The sequence below is a fragment of the Alexandromys fortis genome, unplaced genomic scaffold (genome assembly GCF_014885135.2).
Source record: "Alexandromys fortis isolate MF-2015 unplaced genomic scaffold, M_Fortis_MF-2015_v1.1 scaffold_82, whole genome shotgun sequence".
NCBI lineage: Eukaryota > Metazoa > Chordata > Mammalia > Rodentia > Cricetidae > Alexandromys > Alexandromys fortis.
The window spans coordinates 7,315,966-7,331,648 of NW_026067963.1; the positions used below are offsets into that span (position 1 = coordinate 7,315,966).

The following is a 15,683-nucleotide window of genomic DNA, read 5'->3' on the forward strand; positions in this document are numbered from 1 at the left end:
GGGAGGGAGGGAGGGAGGGAGGGAAGGAAGGAAGGAAGGAAGGAAGGAAGGAAGGAAGGAAGGACAGAAAAAAAATTGTGGGCCAGTGAGAAAGCTCAGCAGTTACCCCAAGCCTAATGATCTGAGTTCAGTCCCCTGAAGCCAAATGACATTTCACATGTACACAGTGGCACACACATGTGTGTGACACATACACGTCAAATGAGTACATGAATGTAACTTTTTAAATTTGCCTTGTACTATAAATCAACTATGGAATAGAAACAAAGTCACTCAATTGAAAATTGTTTGGACTTATAAAATAATGAAAACCTCGGAAGCCTGGGAGATGGCTCAGTTGTCAAAACCCTTGCTTTGTGAGCAGAGGGACCCAAGGTCAAATCCCTAGCATCCAGGGTTTTTGTTGTTGTTGTAGTTGTTGTTGTTTTAAGCCAGCAGGGAGGAGCAGGAATAAGGCAATACTGGCCAGCTAACCTAGCCAGTCAGTGATCTCAATAAAAATAACACTAATGATGAGGTACAGAATAATCAAAGAGGGTATCCGAGGTTGGCCTCTGGCTTCCATATACACTCACACACACATGCATACATACATGTACACACATGTACTTACATGTGCACACAGACACGAAGACAGCCAAGAGTTCATGCGCTGTGGGTAAAGCGAGTCGGTGTCAGGATGCAATGACTGGTCTGTTCTGTGTGCAGGAGATCCAGCAGCAGATCCTCCAGCAGAAGCACAGCATGACAGTGCTTGAGAATCAAATCGGGTGTCTCACTCCAGAGCTCTCTGAACTGAAAAGACAGTACGCAAGTGTCAACGACTTATTCCACACCAAGAAGAGCGCTCTGCAAGATCACTTTTCCACGTTCTTGACCGGTGAGTGTCATGTGTCTCAAACTTTGTTTCTGGCAATCTTGAAATAGGAAGCTGCTCATGGCCCTGTGGGTCCAAAGGCCAGTGTAAATTTGACTAATAGATGGCTTGCACGATCTGTATTTAAAGGAGTAATATTTTGGTAAATCCTTTGGGGCAAACACTGTTAGGGTCTGGTGTAAGTTATATCTATTTCTTCAAGCCTGAAATCTGTATTTTGTAGTCACTGGGTGTTGGCCGAGGCTGCTCATTCGATCCTGGCAGCCCAGACCTGAATAATCACACAGAAACTATATTAATTGCTATACTGTTTGTCCAATAGCTTAAGCATATTTCTAGCTAGCTCTTACATCTTAAATTAACCCATTTCTATTAATCTGTGTATCACCACATGGCTGTGGCTTACTGGGCAAAGTTCTGGGGCACATCTGTCTCCTCCAGCAGCTACATGGTGTCCCTGACTTTGCCTTCTTTCCTCTTCTATCTGCTTGTCTTGCTCTATTCTGCTAAGCCACTGGCCAAAACAGCTTTATTCATTAACCAAAAAAAGCAACACATATACAGAAAGACTTCCTACATCAACTGAGGTCATGTGGTCCATGTGTCAAGGGTGTGCCTGTGAGCATGCTGCCCTTGCAGGTGTCTTTGGATGTCCCATGTGCTCGGAAAGGTGTTGGTTCCAAAAATACATCTTATCACTTTCTATATTCAATTGGTTCTCAGCACTGGGGTTCAGAACACATCATGGCTTTGTCTGCTGCTGTGGAAAACAAGTTCCTAGTCTCTCATCTATCAAGGTATAAGACATCCTGTTTGAATGAGTATACAGAACTCTTTTCTTTTCTCCTACAGACCAGTGTAAGAACTTTAACGACTGGTTCAGCAACATCCAAATGAACCTTAAGGAGTGTTTTGAACCACCAGAAACAAAACTGAGCATGGAACAAAAGCTGCAAAAACTTTCTGTAAGATACTTCTGTCCAAACGTACCAAACTAAGCTGTTTGAGAGAAGTTTCACAATGTTGTCTGGGCTGACCCTGAGCCCTTATGTTTCTGCAATTCTCCCGCCTTTCTCTCTGACTCCAATAACTGGGCCTCCTGCCTTTGTTTAAACATTAGGCTTTTTGGTAGCTCCAGAAACTTCCCTTTAACCTTTTAACCCAGGCTATCAACACCCATGGATGCTTAAGTCCTTGCTTTAAAAATGGTGGTGTGTTTTCATATACCATATCAATATTCTCCCAGATGATTACTGCCAGTCTGTTTAACACCTTGCTTGATTGGGGCCTCATTCCCTGTATTGATGTCCTGTGTACTTAGAAAGGTGTTTTCATAAAAAATACACCATACAGCTCTCTATATTTAATTGGTCATCAGTATCGGGGTTCAGAATGTATCATGGCATCACTTCTCACCTTTATTTTTGCTCATTTCATGGGCTTCAGAAATTATGTCAGACCTTGAAACTTGCGAATTTGGGCAAAGGTAAAGGGAGAATAATCTGTTCAGTTTCACATATGGATTAGCAGATGGAAGACAGAAGAAAATATTTATGAGACATGAAGCATCACCAAGATAGGAGATGTTAGCTTTCTCCATCTTGTTCCTGTGTGAACATCATAGTGGTACTGCATTATTTTTGCTAAATGTAGGCCCCAGAAAGTCAGATGCCAGTGCAGAAATGCACATGCATGCACACACACACTCACACACAAACACACACACACACACACACACACACACACACACACACACGAGCTATCGAAAGTCATTGGAGTCAGCCACGTCTTCCTAGCCCTTCTGGAGGGGCAGTAGGAAGGAACAATGCATAGGTACAGGTTTGCAAAAGTGCCAGGGGTGGCAGACGCATTTTGACTTCATCGTGGACATAATCGATTTCTTGTGTTCCTTAAGGATTTCTTGACGCTAGGAGGAGGAACTAGTCAGATCCAGCAGGTGGAGACTGTCCTACATCACGTGAAGATGCTCCTACCCAAAGCTCGTGTGAAAGAGCTTAATAGCTGGCTTGGCAGTCAAGAACTGGAGTTAGAAAACTTGGAGTCGGCATGCCAGGCCCGAGCCAGGGAGCTGACGGACTCCCTGAAGCAGCTCCTGAGGTGGGAAATAAGCAACGTCACCTAAAGATACTCTAGTAATGACTTCTAGCTCGCCATGGACAGCATATGCCAGGGCATTCAGTGCATACATATCTCCCAAGTGGAGTAGGTTCCTCATTATCTCTCGGGAACTGGTTCTCAGGATCCCTGTGGGTGCTCAAGCCCTTTTTGTAAATTGTGTGGTACATGCAGTACTCAATGCATATTCTCCCATATACTTTATTTACATCATCTGCAGATTACTTAAAATAACTGATACAGTATAAGTGCTATATAAATTGTTGTTATACTACATGTTTAAGGAATGTGGACAAGAAAGAAAAAAAGGCTGCACGTACATTCCAATGCAAACACAATTTGTTGTCAAATAATTTTGATCTGTTGTCATTGGGATCCCATGGGTTTGGAACTCACTCATGCAGAAAAGTAAAGCATACATTTAAAAAAAATATTTATGTGTTTGAGTGTTTGCCTACATGTATGCTTATGCACCATGTATGTGCCTGGGATTCATGGAGACCAGAAGAAGATGTCAGATCCCTGGGAACTGGAGTTATGGATGGTTGTGAGCTGCCATGTGGTTGCTGGGAATTGAACCCAGCTCCTCTCAAAGAGCAACAAGTGCTCTTACCTGCTGAGCGCTCTCTCCAGCCTCCCTGCCCCTCTCCCCACTGGTATAAAATCCCAAACCTCACAGCAAGCATTCTACCTTTGAGCTGTACTTCCCAGATACTGACTGTACTTCTAAATGCAGGTTCTGTGCTGGGAATAGAAAACTTGACGGCAATCTTTGATTTATCTAAGATGGCAGTGGTCCAGAGCAGAGTCCACTTATTGTTTCTGTTGATTTCCTGCATTTGTTTGGTTCTTTTCTTCTATGAATTCTACTGCAATCTAGGCAATAATTATTCAAGTTTGGATATGTATGTAGTTAAGGTTTGAAAGAAAAGCAGTAAAAATCTAGTTTGGTGTATTGCCGTCCTGTCTTTGGTGTGGTCATCTTTCCTTATGTCCCAATCTGTGAATTGGTCTTGCAGATTGGATGATGATTGCAGAAGCCTAAGTAAGTGGTTGACTAATCAAGAAGAGAAGTGGAAGGAAATGGAGCCGTCGGGAGAGAAGACAGATCTGTTTTACCAAGCGCTAACTCGGAAGAGGTATGGCGAGCTCGTTTGAAACGTATTATTTGGTAACACGCTTTTTCCACTGGGCTCCGCTAAACTGACAATGGTATTTGGAAATTACAGGGAGCAGTTTGAGAGCGTGGCCCGGATGAACGACTCTCTGAAGGAGCATGGGCTTACGGGAGAAGAAGAGACAATCAAAGAATCAACACAACTGATTGATAGATACCAGACTTTATTGAGACAATTACACGAAATTGAGGAAGAGGATAAGTCGGTACCCGCGGAAGACCAGAGCTTTAATGATCTCGTACATGATGTAGCTCACTGGATAAAAGAGATTAAAGAGTCCCTTATGGCTCTGAATTCATCAGAAGGCAAAATGCCACTCGAAGAAAGAATCCAAAAAATAAAGGTATAACCGTGGAAACCAAATTTGAGAGGTCAGAGTGAACTCTCATTTTGCAAGCTTCGGAGGCAAACTGCAACAATTCCTTTCTTAATAGAAACTAAGATCACGGGGGGATGGCTGAAGCAATTCAAGCCGCTGAGCTTAAAAATGATGGGTGGTTATGGATCTAAAATTAATTTAATGCATATGAAAGAGGAAAAGTATGGCATTCTCTTCAAGAGGGCAATGGTCAATTATTCATCATCCCTTGTAGCAGGTAGAAAAAAAGCACTAGTCAGAGCACAGCAAGAGGGGAGGATGGGAGGATACAAAGAATCCATGTCCGGAGAGCCGAAGACTTGGCAATGTGGATTGCAGGGGTGGAGAGGAATCGTGGGAGTCAGTAACTGGGCTCATAAAGCCTCACTGGCTACACAGTGGGTACAGGAGAATGAGGTTTCTCTGGACCTGCCTCTCCATCCAAGAGGAGAGTCACTAAACATGACTCGTTAAAACCTGCCAGGAGAGCAGTGCAGGTGTGTGTTGGGGTCCCCTCGATGGGGGCATCCTAGCAGGAAGAAGCCACAGGGAGTAATGAGGTACAAGGGTTTGGTGAAACTGAGCCCTGAAATACGTCTCCAGACACTGTTTCAGCAGACTGTCCTGAGTATTTGCTTCCAAGACAAGAACTCCATTTAATTGGAGCAAAGGAAGGAAAGAGAACTAGGAATTAGTTGGCAGGAGGGACAATTTTCCTATGGGAAGCCACAAGTCTCTCCTCAGATATGTGCCAATGACTGTTAAATTGTTACCTCTGACCCTCCACATCAATATTAAGTCGTGTCCAGGAAGGAGAATTTGTGGAGGTTTTTGAAAGTCAAGGGTGAGCAGGAATGTAGTTAGTTCAAACCATCATGAATTTATTAAGAATTAACTGTGTAGCTGGGCCATGATGGCGCACGCCTTTAATCCCAGCACTTGGGAGGCAGAAGTAGGCAGATCTCACTGAGTTAGAGGCCATCCTGGTCAACAGAGTGAGTTCCAGGACAGCCAGGACTGTTTCACAGAGAAGCCCTGTCTCAACAAACAAACAAACAAACAAAAGAATCACCTGTGAAGGAGGGGTGTGTCTCCATCTTTGGAACATCTACAAAAATGAAAGTGCTATTATCAAATAGACTCTACAGTTAGTCTCATGGAATAAGTAATGAAAAGATTTCATATCTGATATCTGGAAGTCACCCAGATGAAGTGATAGCACCTTTGTAATTTCAGGAAATCATTTTACTGAAGCCTGAAGGAGACGCCAAAATCCAAATGGTGATGAGAGAAGCTGAACACTGTGAGGCCCCGTTGGTTCAGGAGACCCTTACGGATCTCAGCAGCCAGTGGGACAACACACTCCATCTAGCCAACACATATCTAAGGTAAAGGCTGCCTGCTTTCCTTGCTCAGCGAAGCCATAACAAGTGTTCTGCCTGCCAGCTGGGTTTGGATAAAGTATCTACTGAGAGATGCTATGAGGGGACCCGCTGTGGCGTAGGCCTCCAGAAGAACTGAGAGGCGGCGGTCGCTCCGTGGCCCTGTGTAGGGTTTTGCACTGATCCCTGGGGCTCTTAGCAATAGCTGTGTGTTGGAATAGAGGATGCAAAGTGACCCTTCATTTTGTTTACTGTCATTTCTTTTTGAAACTCTTTTGCAACATGTAGGCATCAGGAAAAGCTCGCGCTAGAAGGAGAGGAGTATTTGCAGAGCAAGGAGGCCCTGCGGCTGGTGCTCGCGGATCTGAAGAAGCAGCAGGAAGCAGGCCTCGCTCTACAACCTGGCTTGCCAGAGAAGCAAGCTCAGTTAAAGATATGTAAGAAATTCCTCCAGAAAGCCCAAGATTTGACATCCTTGCTAGAGGAGCTAAAAGCTCAGGGCAATTACCTCTTGGAGTGCACTAAAAATCCTAGCTTCAGCGAGGAGCTGTGGCTGGAAATAAAACAGCTGCATGAAAGCCTTCTTCAGCAGCTCCAGGTGAGATGGGCAGAAAAAAATCCTCCTGCCTGTGGCAGTCACCACACAGGATTCTTTTTTTTTTTTTTTAGTTTTTTTTAAGTTTATTTAATTTTTTTATGTGCATTGGTATGAAGGTGTCAGATCCCCTACAACTGGATCTTCAGACAGTTGTGAGCTGCCATGTGGGTGCTGGGAATTGAACCCTGGTCCTCTGGAAGAGCAGTCAGTGCTCTTAACCACTGAGCCATCTCTCCAGCCCACCACACAGGATTCTTATACTGAGCTAGTGCTTAGATGTTGTTCTTCTGCTGAATCCAAGGCTTGCAAGGGGTTTCAGTTTTACCAGAAAATGCCAACACTCATTTATCCACTCCCTGACCCATCCTTCCACTCATCCTTCCACTCATCCTTCCACCCATCCATCCATCCATCCATCCATCCATCCATCCATCCATCCTCCCATGCCTTCACCCCCTCATCCACTTGTTTAATTTATCCATCTGTCAATCATGCATCCACTCACCCAACCAACTGCCCCCTATCTACTTACTCATTTATTGTTTATCCATCCATCCACCCACCCACCCATCCATCCACCCACTCATTCATCCAGTGTAATAATTCATATCAGTTGTCTTGTTCCTCCCTTGGGTCTTCCCACATGATCTGCAGTGAAGTGAATTGAAATAGGTGCTGGGGAGATGGCTCAGAGGTTAAGAGCCTTGGCTGGCTGCTCTTTCAGATCCTGAGTTCAGTTCCTAGTAACCACGTGGTGGCTCACAACCATCCTTAATGAGTCTTGGTGTCCTCTTCTGGCCTTCAGGCACACAACACTATATACATAATAAAAAAATCAAAAAAGCAAAGAACTGAAATCAATTGTCACCTGTCATAAATGGAGTCCATTCTTTCAGATAAACTGTTTTTAATTCTTTAGACATTGAAACCAGGTTCAGTGAGAGATCCTGATCATCCAGATACCCAGAGCTGGATGTGGGCTCAGCTGCCTGCTTGGATGGCTGTTCTGTAGGCTACTTCCTGCTTTTGTCTGATCAGGCGTAGCCCTCTGACTTCCTTATCCCAGGATGCTTATCGGAAGATGGCTTTGCTTTTGAGTTGTGATTCCTTTATTCTTAGGAAGGGATCCTGGAGCTAGCTCACTCTCATATAGTCTCATTGTGAGATGCAAACTCTTTGTCTAAAAGTAGCAAATATATAAAACCTTATTCATTATGATTTAATGATATAATTTGTAGTCATTGTGGTTTGTATTCTCTTGACAAATTGTCTTTAAGAAGGAAATTAAGGCCAAAAAGCACACAAAATGCAAATTTTTATTAAGTAATTTTTAGGGTTTTTTTTTTTTTTTAGTGACATACCTTAAGCATTGTCAGCTCTGGGTCAGTTATGGGCATATTCTTGTTTCAATGTGAAACCTTATATGTGAATTATAGTTTAGATATGTAATATTACATTATGTATTATGTGTGAATTATATAATTACTTTTTAAGTGAAAAATCTTAAGTAAATTTACTAATTGTCAATGTTTTATTTGTAGGATTCAGTGAGAAAACTAGAGGGTCATGTTCACGAACACAGTTCATACCAGGTGTGCATCACAGACCTCAACACCACACTGGACAATATCTCCAGGGAATTTGTCCATCTCTGTGATGCATCTGAGGACCACATGAGGGCTGAGGACAGAATGCAGAAATTACAGGTATTGAGCAATGTCCTAACCTAATATCCATTGGGGGGATCAATATTCATGACAACTTGGCTTTTTAGTACCTTTAACTAAAGGTAATTCAGAACCTTTGACCACGGAAATGCAAGTGTTATTTAGAAAGGTCTAAGTAGTCTGGGGAAATGGGGACATGCTGATCCATGGTCAGGTCCATTGGTGAAGCCATTAAACAGTGATTCAGTGGACCCTTAGAGGAGATGATTCTACCTATGACCAGCCTGGAGCTCTCGATTACCTTTATTTCAAAAACAGCATAATTCCAAGGGATTCTGAGAAGCAAAACAATGAAGGCAGCGTAGCATGTCCTTGGGGAAATGTTCGAGTTTGTATTCTCCATCTTGGGTGAATGGGCATCATGTAATGTTTGCCCTGTCAGTTTTCATTCTGGTAGACTCTATTAAATCTCCCCCTTAGCCGGGCGGTGGTGGCACACTCCTTTAATCCCAGTACTTGGGAGGCAGAGGCAGGTGGATCTCTGAGTTTGAGGTCAGCCTGGTCTACAGAGAGTTCCAGGACAGCCATGGAGGGAGGGAGGGAGAAAAGAAAGGAAGGAAGGAAAAAGGCCTATAGGATACTCCTCCCTTCCTCTTCCTCGTGAAGCACCCAGCCCCTTCAAGTGGGGATCAGTGCTCTTACCTACATGTGTAAAACACCCTTGTCTTCTCACTGCTTGTACAGCCAGTGCAGCAGCCTGAGTAGTGCCTGGTATAGAATTAAATTTTAATTTTAAAGACTAGCATTGGATTGATATGGGCATCCCGAAGGATTCATCTATCCTTTCTGATATTTTCCATGGTGCAGGTACACATTCAGTGTTTGAGTTTTGAAAAGCCTGAATCTTCCTTTTTTATTTGAGAGACAGTATACAGATGCATACAGACACATAAGCACCCACACATATCAAATAAATATAGGTACATCACTGGGCATGGTGGCCCATGCCTTTAATCCTAGCACTAGAGAGGCAGAAGCAGGCGCATCTCTGTGAGTTCAAGGCCAGCTATGTCAGAAGTTCTAGGTCAGTTGGAACTACATAAGGAAACCCTGTCTACCCCCAAAACATACATACATAATGCATACATCTTTTATTTAATAGGTGTGGTCATGCCTGTATTCTGGCCCGAAGTGCCAAAAGAGGGAGTTGGTCTTTGGGGTTGAAGTTATGGACAGTTGTGAGCAGCCAATGGGTGCTAGAATTAAACACAAGTCCTTTGGAAGAGCAGCCACTGTTTTTAACCACTGAGCCATCTCTCCAGCCCCAGAGGTTGTCTCTTAAATAAAATATATCCAGCAAATGCCTACTGGCCTCTTCCTGTGTTTTACAAACTGTGCCATGAACAGTTTTCCCGTTACCTTTGGCGCACTCCCTACTTCTTATGAAATCTGTGAGAGAATTTGATGTGGCTTGAAAATTTCCCCAAAGTTTCTTTTTGTTGTTGTTGTTCTACTTTTATTACTTTATAAATAATACCAATCAAAATTTCTACTCCCCCCCCCCTCCTCCCACTTCTTTCCCAGTCCCCCACTCACCCTCACCCTCCAGTCCTAAGAGAGGGCAGGGTAACCTGCCCTGTAGGAAGTCCAAGGCCCTTCCCTCTTCATCCAGGCTTAGGAAGGTGTGCATCCAAATAGAATAGGATCCCAAAAAGCCAGTACATGCAGTAGAGACAAATCCCAGTGCCATTACCATTGGCTTCTCAGTCTGCCCCAATTGTCAGCCACATTCAGAGGGTCCAGTTTGATCCCATGCTCATTCAGTTTCAATCCAGCTGGATTTGATGAGCTCCCATTAGCTCAGGCACACTGTCTCAGTGGGTGGACCAACCCCTTGTGGTCCTAACTTCCTTGCTCATGTTCTCCCTCCTTCTGTTCTTCAACTGGACCTTGGGAGCTCAGTCCAGTGTTCCGATGTGGGTCTCTGTCTCTATCTCCATCCTTCTCTGGGCGAAGGTTTTATGGTGATACTCAAGATAGTCATCAGTCTGACTACGGGATGAGGCCAGTTCAGGCACCCTCTCCTCCACTGCCCAAGGTCCTAGCTGGAATCATCCCCATGGACTCCTGGGAACCCCCCTAGAGCCAAGCCTCTTGCCAACCCCAGAATGTCTCCCTCAATTAAGATACCTCCTTCCTTGCTCTCATATCCATCCTTCCTCCATCTCAACCATCCCACTCCCCCAAGCTCTCCCCAACCCTCCCCTTCTCCCTTCTCTCTCCCCCTCTTCCCTTCTTCCCACTCCCACCCCCCACCCCCATGCTTCCAACTTTTGCCTGGTGATCTTGTCTGCTTCCAATTCCCAGGAAGACCTATATATTGTTGTCCTTTGGGTTTACCTTATTACTTAGGTTCTCTAGGATCGCGAACTATAGGCTCAATGTTCTTTGATTATGGCTAGAATCCACTGATGAGTGAGTACATACCATATTCATATTTTTGGGTCTGGGTTATCTCACTCAGGATAGTGTTTTCTATTTCCGTCCATTTGCATGCAAAATTCAAGATGAAGTATCGACACTTTCTTTCTGATAAATACATGCTTTGTGTTAGTGAAGCGGAATGCTTCGTGATTGTCTTCTTGGTCAATACTTTGTGAAAGTCACCAAACTCTCCTGAGAACTGAATGGCAATGCTTTTACAACAGCCTTTCCTCTACTTCTAGGAACTGGAGTGTGGACTTCGTTGCCAAGGCGGCATACTAAAGAAGGCTTCCGCATTAGCAAACTCCATCAAGCAAAATACATCTTCAGCAGGACAGAAGATGATTAAAGACGATATAAAATCACTTAAGTATAAACAAAAGGATTTGGAAAACAGAATTGAATCTGCCAGGCGGGACACTGAGAATGGTCTCAACAGCATCCTTCAATCCAAAGGCTCGACAGAAAAACATGCTAAGTCTTCTCTGCCGGGTGGAGAGATGCTGGGCACTTCTGATGTGCCCAAGCCCACTCAGGAGTCAGCGGCAGTGGGAGAGTCAGAGGGAAACTGGGAAACAAACAAGGTAAGTGCCGTGATTGAGAGTAAAGAGGTATACCTCTTTCAAAAGAGTCTCGAATCAAGCATTCTGATTTCCTAATTAAGTCCTCAAAGGACGGGCTATTTATGAAGCTCTCTTGTCAAAAGAGCCCTCAGAAAACGGTCCAGATTTCCGTGGTGAAATATTACTGTGCAGTCTGTTCAAATGTCAGTCATCAATTTAGGCTGATTATTCTCACCGATATGTAATCAGATACAGTTTCTTGGGTCAAGAGCACAAAAGCAAATTAGAAAAGGCAAAAGGAAAAAAATGCGCTGTAGCCATTTCCCCGGCTTTAAAAAAAAATATATCTAAGAGCTCATTTTTTCCCCCGGTTTGGTCCATTTTGTAAATGAAATCAGAGAATGTTGCAAAGGAAGAGGCGCCTTTCTCTTCTTTTGTTAACTCTACTGCAGTGCCCCTGGAAGTGTTGCCAGGCCATTAGTGAGAAAATGCCAGCGCTTAGGTCCCTGAGCTTCCTCAGAGAGAAGGAAGAAGTGTGCTGTCTTGTGGCTCTTTTTAAAAATGTTATGTGTGCTATACATTTAAAAGGTTTAGTCACTTATTTGCGTTTGTGCGTGTGTGTGCATGTGTATATGTGTCTTGAATACACGTATGTCTACGTGTGTGTTGTATGTGTGTGTTGTGTGCAGACGCATGCTCCCCTGCATGTGCACAGAAGGCCTCTGTACTCTCCGTGTTATTCCTTTGATTTTGATGCAGGGACTTTTCCTGAACGTGGGGCTTCCATTCTCTCATCCGGGGTGGAATCCAGCAAGCCCCAGCCATCCTCCTGTCTCTGCCCCTCATGGAACGGGGCTGAAGGCCTGCACGGCACACCCAGCTTGTGCCATGAGTGCTGGCATTGGAACTCCAGTCCCAAGGATTATACAGCGAGTGTTCTTAACCCCGTAGACAGCAAGTGCAGTCCAAACACATGGCATTGCTAAGGGGGCTAGCTGCCCAGCCACCTGCAACCTAACATCTCTATCCCATGATTGCCCCGAAAGCTCGGTTCAATAGAGAACATTGAAAACTGAGAAAAGTCATCATTTGAAACTTCCATTTAATCTTAATCGATAAGAATTAAGAGGGTTTGTGTTGTTTTTCAGAGTAGTTAGGGGAATTTAAGACTTCAGTTTTAGGGTTTCTATTGTTACGGTGAAACACCATGACTGAAAGCAAATTGGGGAGGAAAGGGTTTATTTGGCTTCCGCTTCTACATGAAGTCCATCACTGAAGGAAGTCAGGACAGGAGCTCAAGCGGGGCAGGACCCTGGACAGCAGCTGGTTCAAAGGCCATGGAGGAGTGCTAAAAACTGGCTTGCTCATCCTTACTTGCTCAGCCTGCTTTCCTATAGAACCCAGGACCACCAGCCTAGGGATGGCTCCACTCACAATGGCTGGGCCCTCCCTCATCAATTGCTAAGTAAGACCATGCCCTACAGCGAGATCTAATAGAGGCGTTTTCTCCATTGAGGTTCCCTCCTTTTAGATGCTTCTAGCTTGTGTCAAGATGACATAAAACTAGCCAGCACAGACATCAAATAATTTCCCTAAATCTGGATTGCAGAAAACTGGTTTTAATTCTGTAGCAACATGTTTTCTTCTTTTGTAATGTTATATTTTCCTGAACCTGCATTTTGTAGTTTTTCTCCTATCAGTGCCGGCCATCTCTTCATCGTATGTAACATGATACCGTGTAAAGTTCAGAGCAATGTCAAGGCTGAATGACAACCCTGATGATCAGAGAGCAAATCTATTGGTAGAGAGATAAGATCCAGGTGGAATGAAGCACGTGCCATAACTCAGTGTGAATAACCGGGTGGGCCTCTCACTAGAATGAACACACAGGGCACGTGAAGGAACAGTTTTTCTCATGATAAAGCTGATTGATCCCAAACTGCGGTAATAATACTGGTCGAGCCTAACAGTCCCAGATATTCCAGTAGGTGACATAGTGAGACCCTATCCCGTAAGACAAAGGCAAATGAAACAAAATGACTGTCATAACAAAAGGAAGCCCTTAATTCATTACACACATTGACTGAGTGCCAGTGAAGTGTCTTGGTTGGCAAAGATGCCTGCCACCAAATCTGATGCCCTGAGCTATTGTCCCAGAACCTACCTGGACTTTAGAAAGTTGTCTTCCGACCTTCACATGTGTGCTGTGACATATGCACAATCTCTCACATACAGATATATAGGTAGGTAGATAGACAGACAGAAAGACAGACAGTTAGATAATGTAAAGTATTTGAGACCCATTTTTGTACTAATTGTTCTGGTAGAATGTGAGATACATTTTTGCAGCCTTACATCTAACACTAAGCACTTATTAACGCTCACTTTCCATGCCATTGTGGACTCCTGAGAAACTTTCATCATATTTTTTTTTAGGATTTTTTTCTCTGTGAAGTAGCCCAGGCTGTCCTAGAACTCACTTTGTAGACCAGGCTGGCCTCAAACTCACAGATCTGCCTGCCACTGCCTTCCAAGAGCTGGGATTAACAGTGTGTGCCACCACTGCCTGGCATTAGGATTTATTTTTATTATATGTGTGTATCTCTATGAGTGTGTGTGCCTGCATCCACAGGTGCCTGTGGAGTTACAGGGGTTTGAGAGCTATCTGATACAGGTTTTGGAATCCAAACTCTGATTGTCACAATAGAGCAGAAAGCACCTCTAACCTCTGAGTCATCTCTTTAACATGGTCCAGCCCCTTAACAGACTATTTTAAATATTCTCCAGAAGAACTATTTAAAATATTTGCTTATTTGTTTGTGTGTGTGTATGTGTGCATGCATTTGCATCCACAGAGGTCAGAGGAGGGTATTGGAAGAATCTCCTGGAACTGGAACCACAAATGGTTGTGAGCGCTATGTGGGTGCTGGGAATCGAGTCTAAGTCCTCTAGAAGAGCAACCAGTGCTGTTAACCACTAAGCCATCTCTCCAGCTCCCAGAAGAGATTTTTAAAGCTTTTTCCCCCATCTTTTAAATCCATCTATTCCTCCTCCCCATCTTTCCTCTCTCTGTCCACCCCCAGCCCCCATTTGCCTCTTTCTTTCACAGTGCTGGGTAGTAGATATTTTCCTTTACTAAATAGCATAGTTGAGTTTTGTTGAAAGCATTGCCATACCTGCCTGGAATTACTGAGATAGCATTTGAATCTATTGCTCAGAGTTTTATTTAGATGAAACACGGTATTTTAGATTGGGACTTGCAGTTGAGTTTGTCTTAGTATTGGTGTGATTAAGGCAGGCTTAGAGACAAAAAGAAAGTGGGAAGGGTTTGGATGGTGTCTAAAGCATGCTGCCTATCTTTATGAATGTGATGTCTAAGCATTGTTAGATGTGTGCAGACAGAACTGCCCCCTTCCCACCCTCCTGTGCAGGTCAAGTGGATTAACAAGAGGTCGTAAAAAGTGAGGGTTGTCTAATCTCTTAAGACTGTGTGTGTTGTCAAAAGGGAATGATAGTGAATAAACAAGAAAATCATCCTTTTCCAATTTATCCTTAATCTCTTTCCATGCCCTTCCTTTTCCACCAGTTATTGATAGCAACCAAAACAGGCTCAATGAAACTTTCCTAGCTTTTCATCTAACGTGAACTCATGTCTGCGTCCCTTCTATTAAAGAATGATAAACAGGCAACAGAGTCAAATGTAGACATGGCCTCCATTCTCATGGGTCTTCCAGCTGCAGATGGGGAGACACACTAATAAGTTAAACCAGCGAGAGTTAGTTACAGAAGCTTAGGAAATTACAGAAGTCCAGTTGCAGAAGCCCTCCTCCCTGTTAGCCTTTAGCAAAGTTGTTGGAGTTGCACAGATGGGGAGGGCCTCTTGCAGGAAGCAACATCTCAACTCAGATGCAGAGGTCAGCTGGAACTAGCAGAGCCTGTGACTGGGTATGGACAGAGGACTGGGTGGGGGACACTGGGAGGCATGTCAGTAGCTTAAGACTTCTGTGGCTGGAGCACAGAGGGCCACAGAGTGACAGTGATGGGGGCTGAGAGATGAACAAAGGAGATATGGGGGGTCTTTAAGTTTCTCTAATATAGAAAATTATGTCACTTTAATCTTTGTTTTCTTACTTATTAACTAAGAAATGGCTCAGGCTAGAGAGATGGCTCAGTGGTTAAAACCACTGCCTGCTCTTCCAAAGGTCCTGAGTTCAATTCCCAGCAACCAAATGGTAGCTCACAAGCATCTTTAATGAGATCTGGTGCCCTCTTGGGGAAGAGACTTGGTCAGTCATCCTCATCAACTTAGACAGTGAAACGCAGTATGGACCAGTTCAACAGAACCACCATATATGGGCTGCTCATGCATGCTTCAGCATTGCCAGGGCATAAAATTTATTTTTCAAAAACTGTATCTATGTTTTTAGTCACGGGGAGCTT

At 43.9% G+C, this 15,683-nt stretch overlaps 1 protein-coding gene across 8 annotated transcripts in view; it reads left to right on the forward strand.

The window, feature by feature from the left end:
- Positions 1–15,683, forward strand: part of Syne2 (spectrin repeat containing nuclear envelope protein 2) — a 292,157-nt gene that overhangs the window by 124,583 nt on the left and 151,891 nt on the right. For all 8 annotated transcript variants that reach the window (XM_050153713.1, XM_050153714.1, XM_050153716.1 and 5 more), the window contains exons 37-45: positions 709–880; positions 1,730–1,842; positions 2,793–2,995; positions 4,033–4,152; positions 4,243–4,534; positions 5,786–5,937; positions 6,220–6,529; positions 8,071–8,235; positions 10,923–11,264. In XM_050153713.1, the coding sequence (XP_050009670.1) occupies positions 709–880; positions 1,730–1,842; positions 2,793–2,995; positions 4,033–4,152; positions 4,243–4,534; positions 5,786–5,937; positions 6,220–6,529; positions 8,071–8,235; positions 10,923–11,264 (1,869 nt within the window). The remainder of the gene's footprint in view (positions 1–708; positions 881–1,729; positions 1,843–2,792; positions 2,996–4,032; positions 4,153–4,242; positions 4,535–5,785; positions 5,938–6,219; positions 6,530–8,070; positions 8,236–10,922; positions 11,265–15,683) is intronic.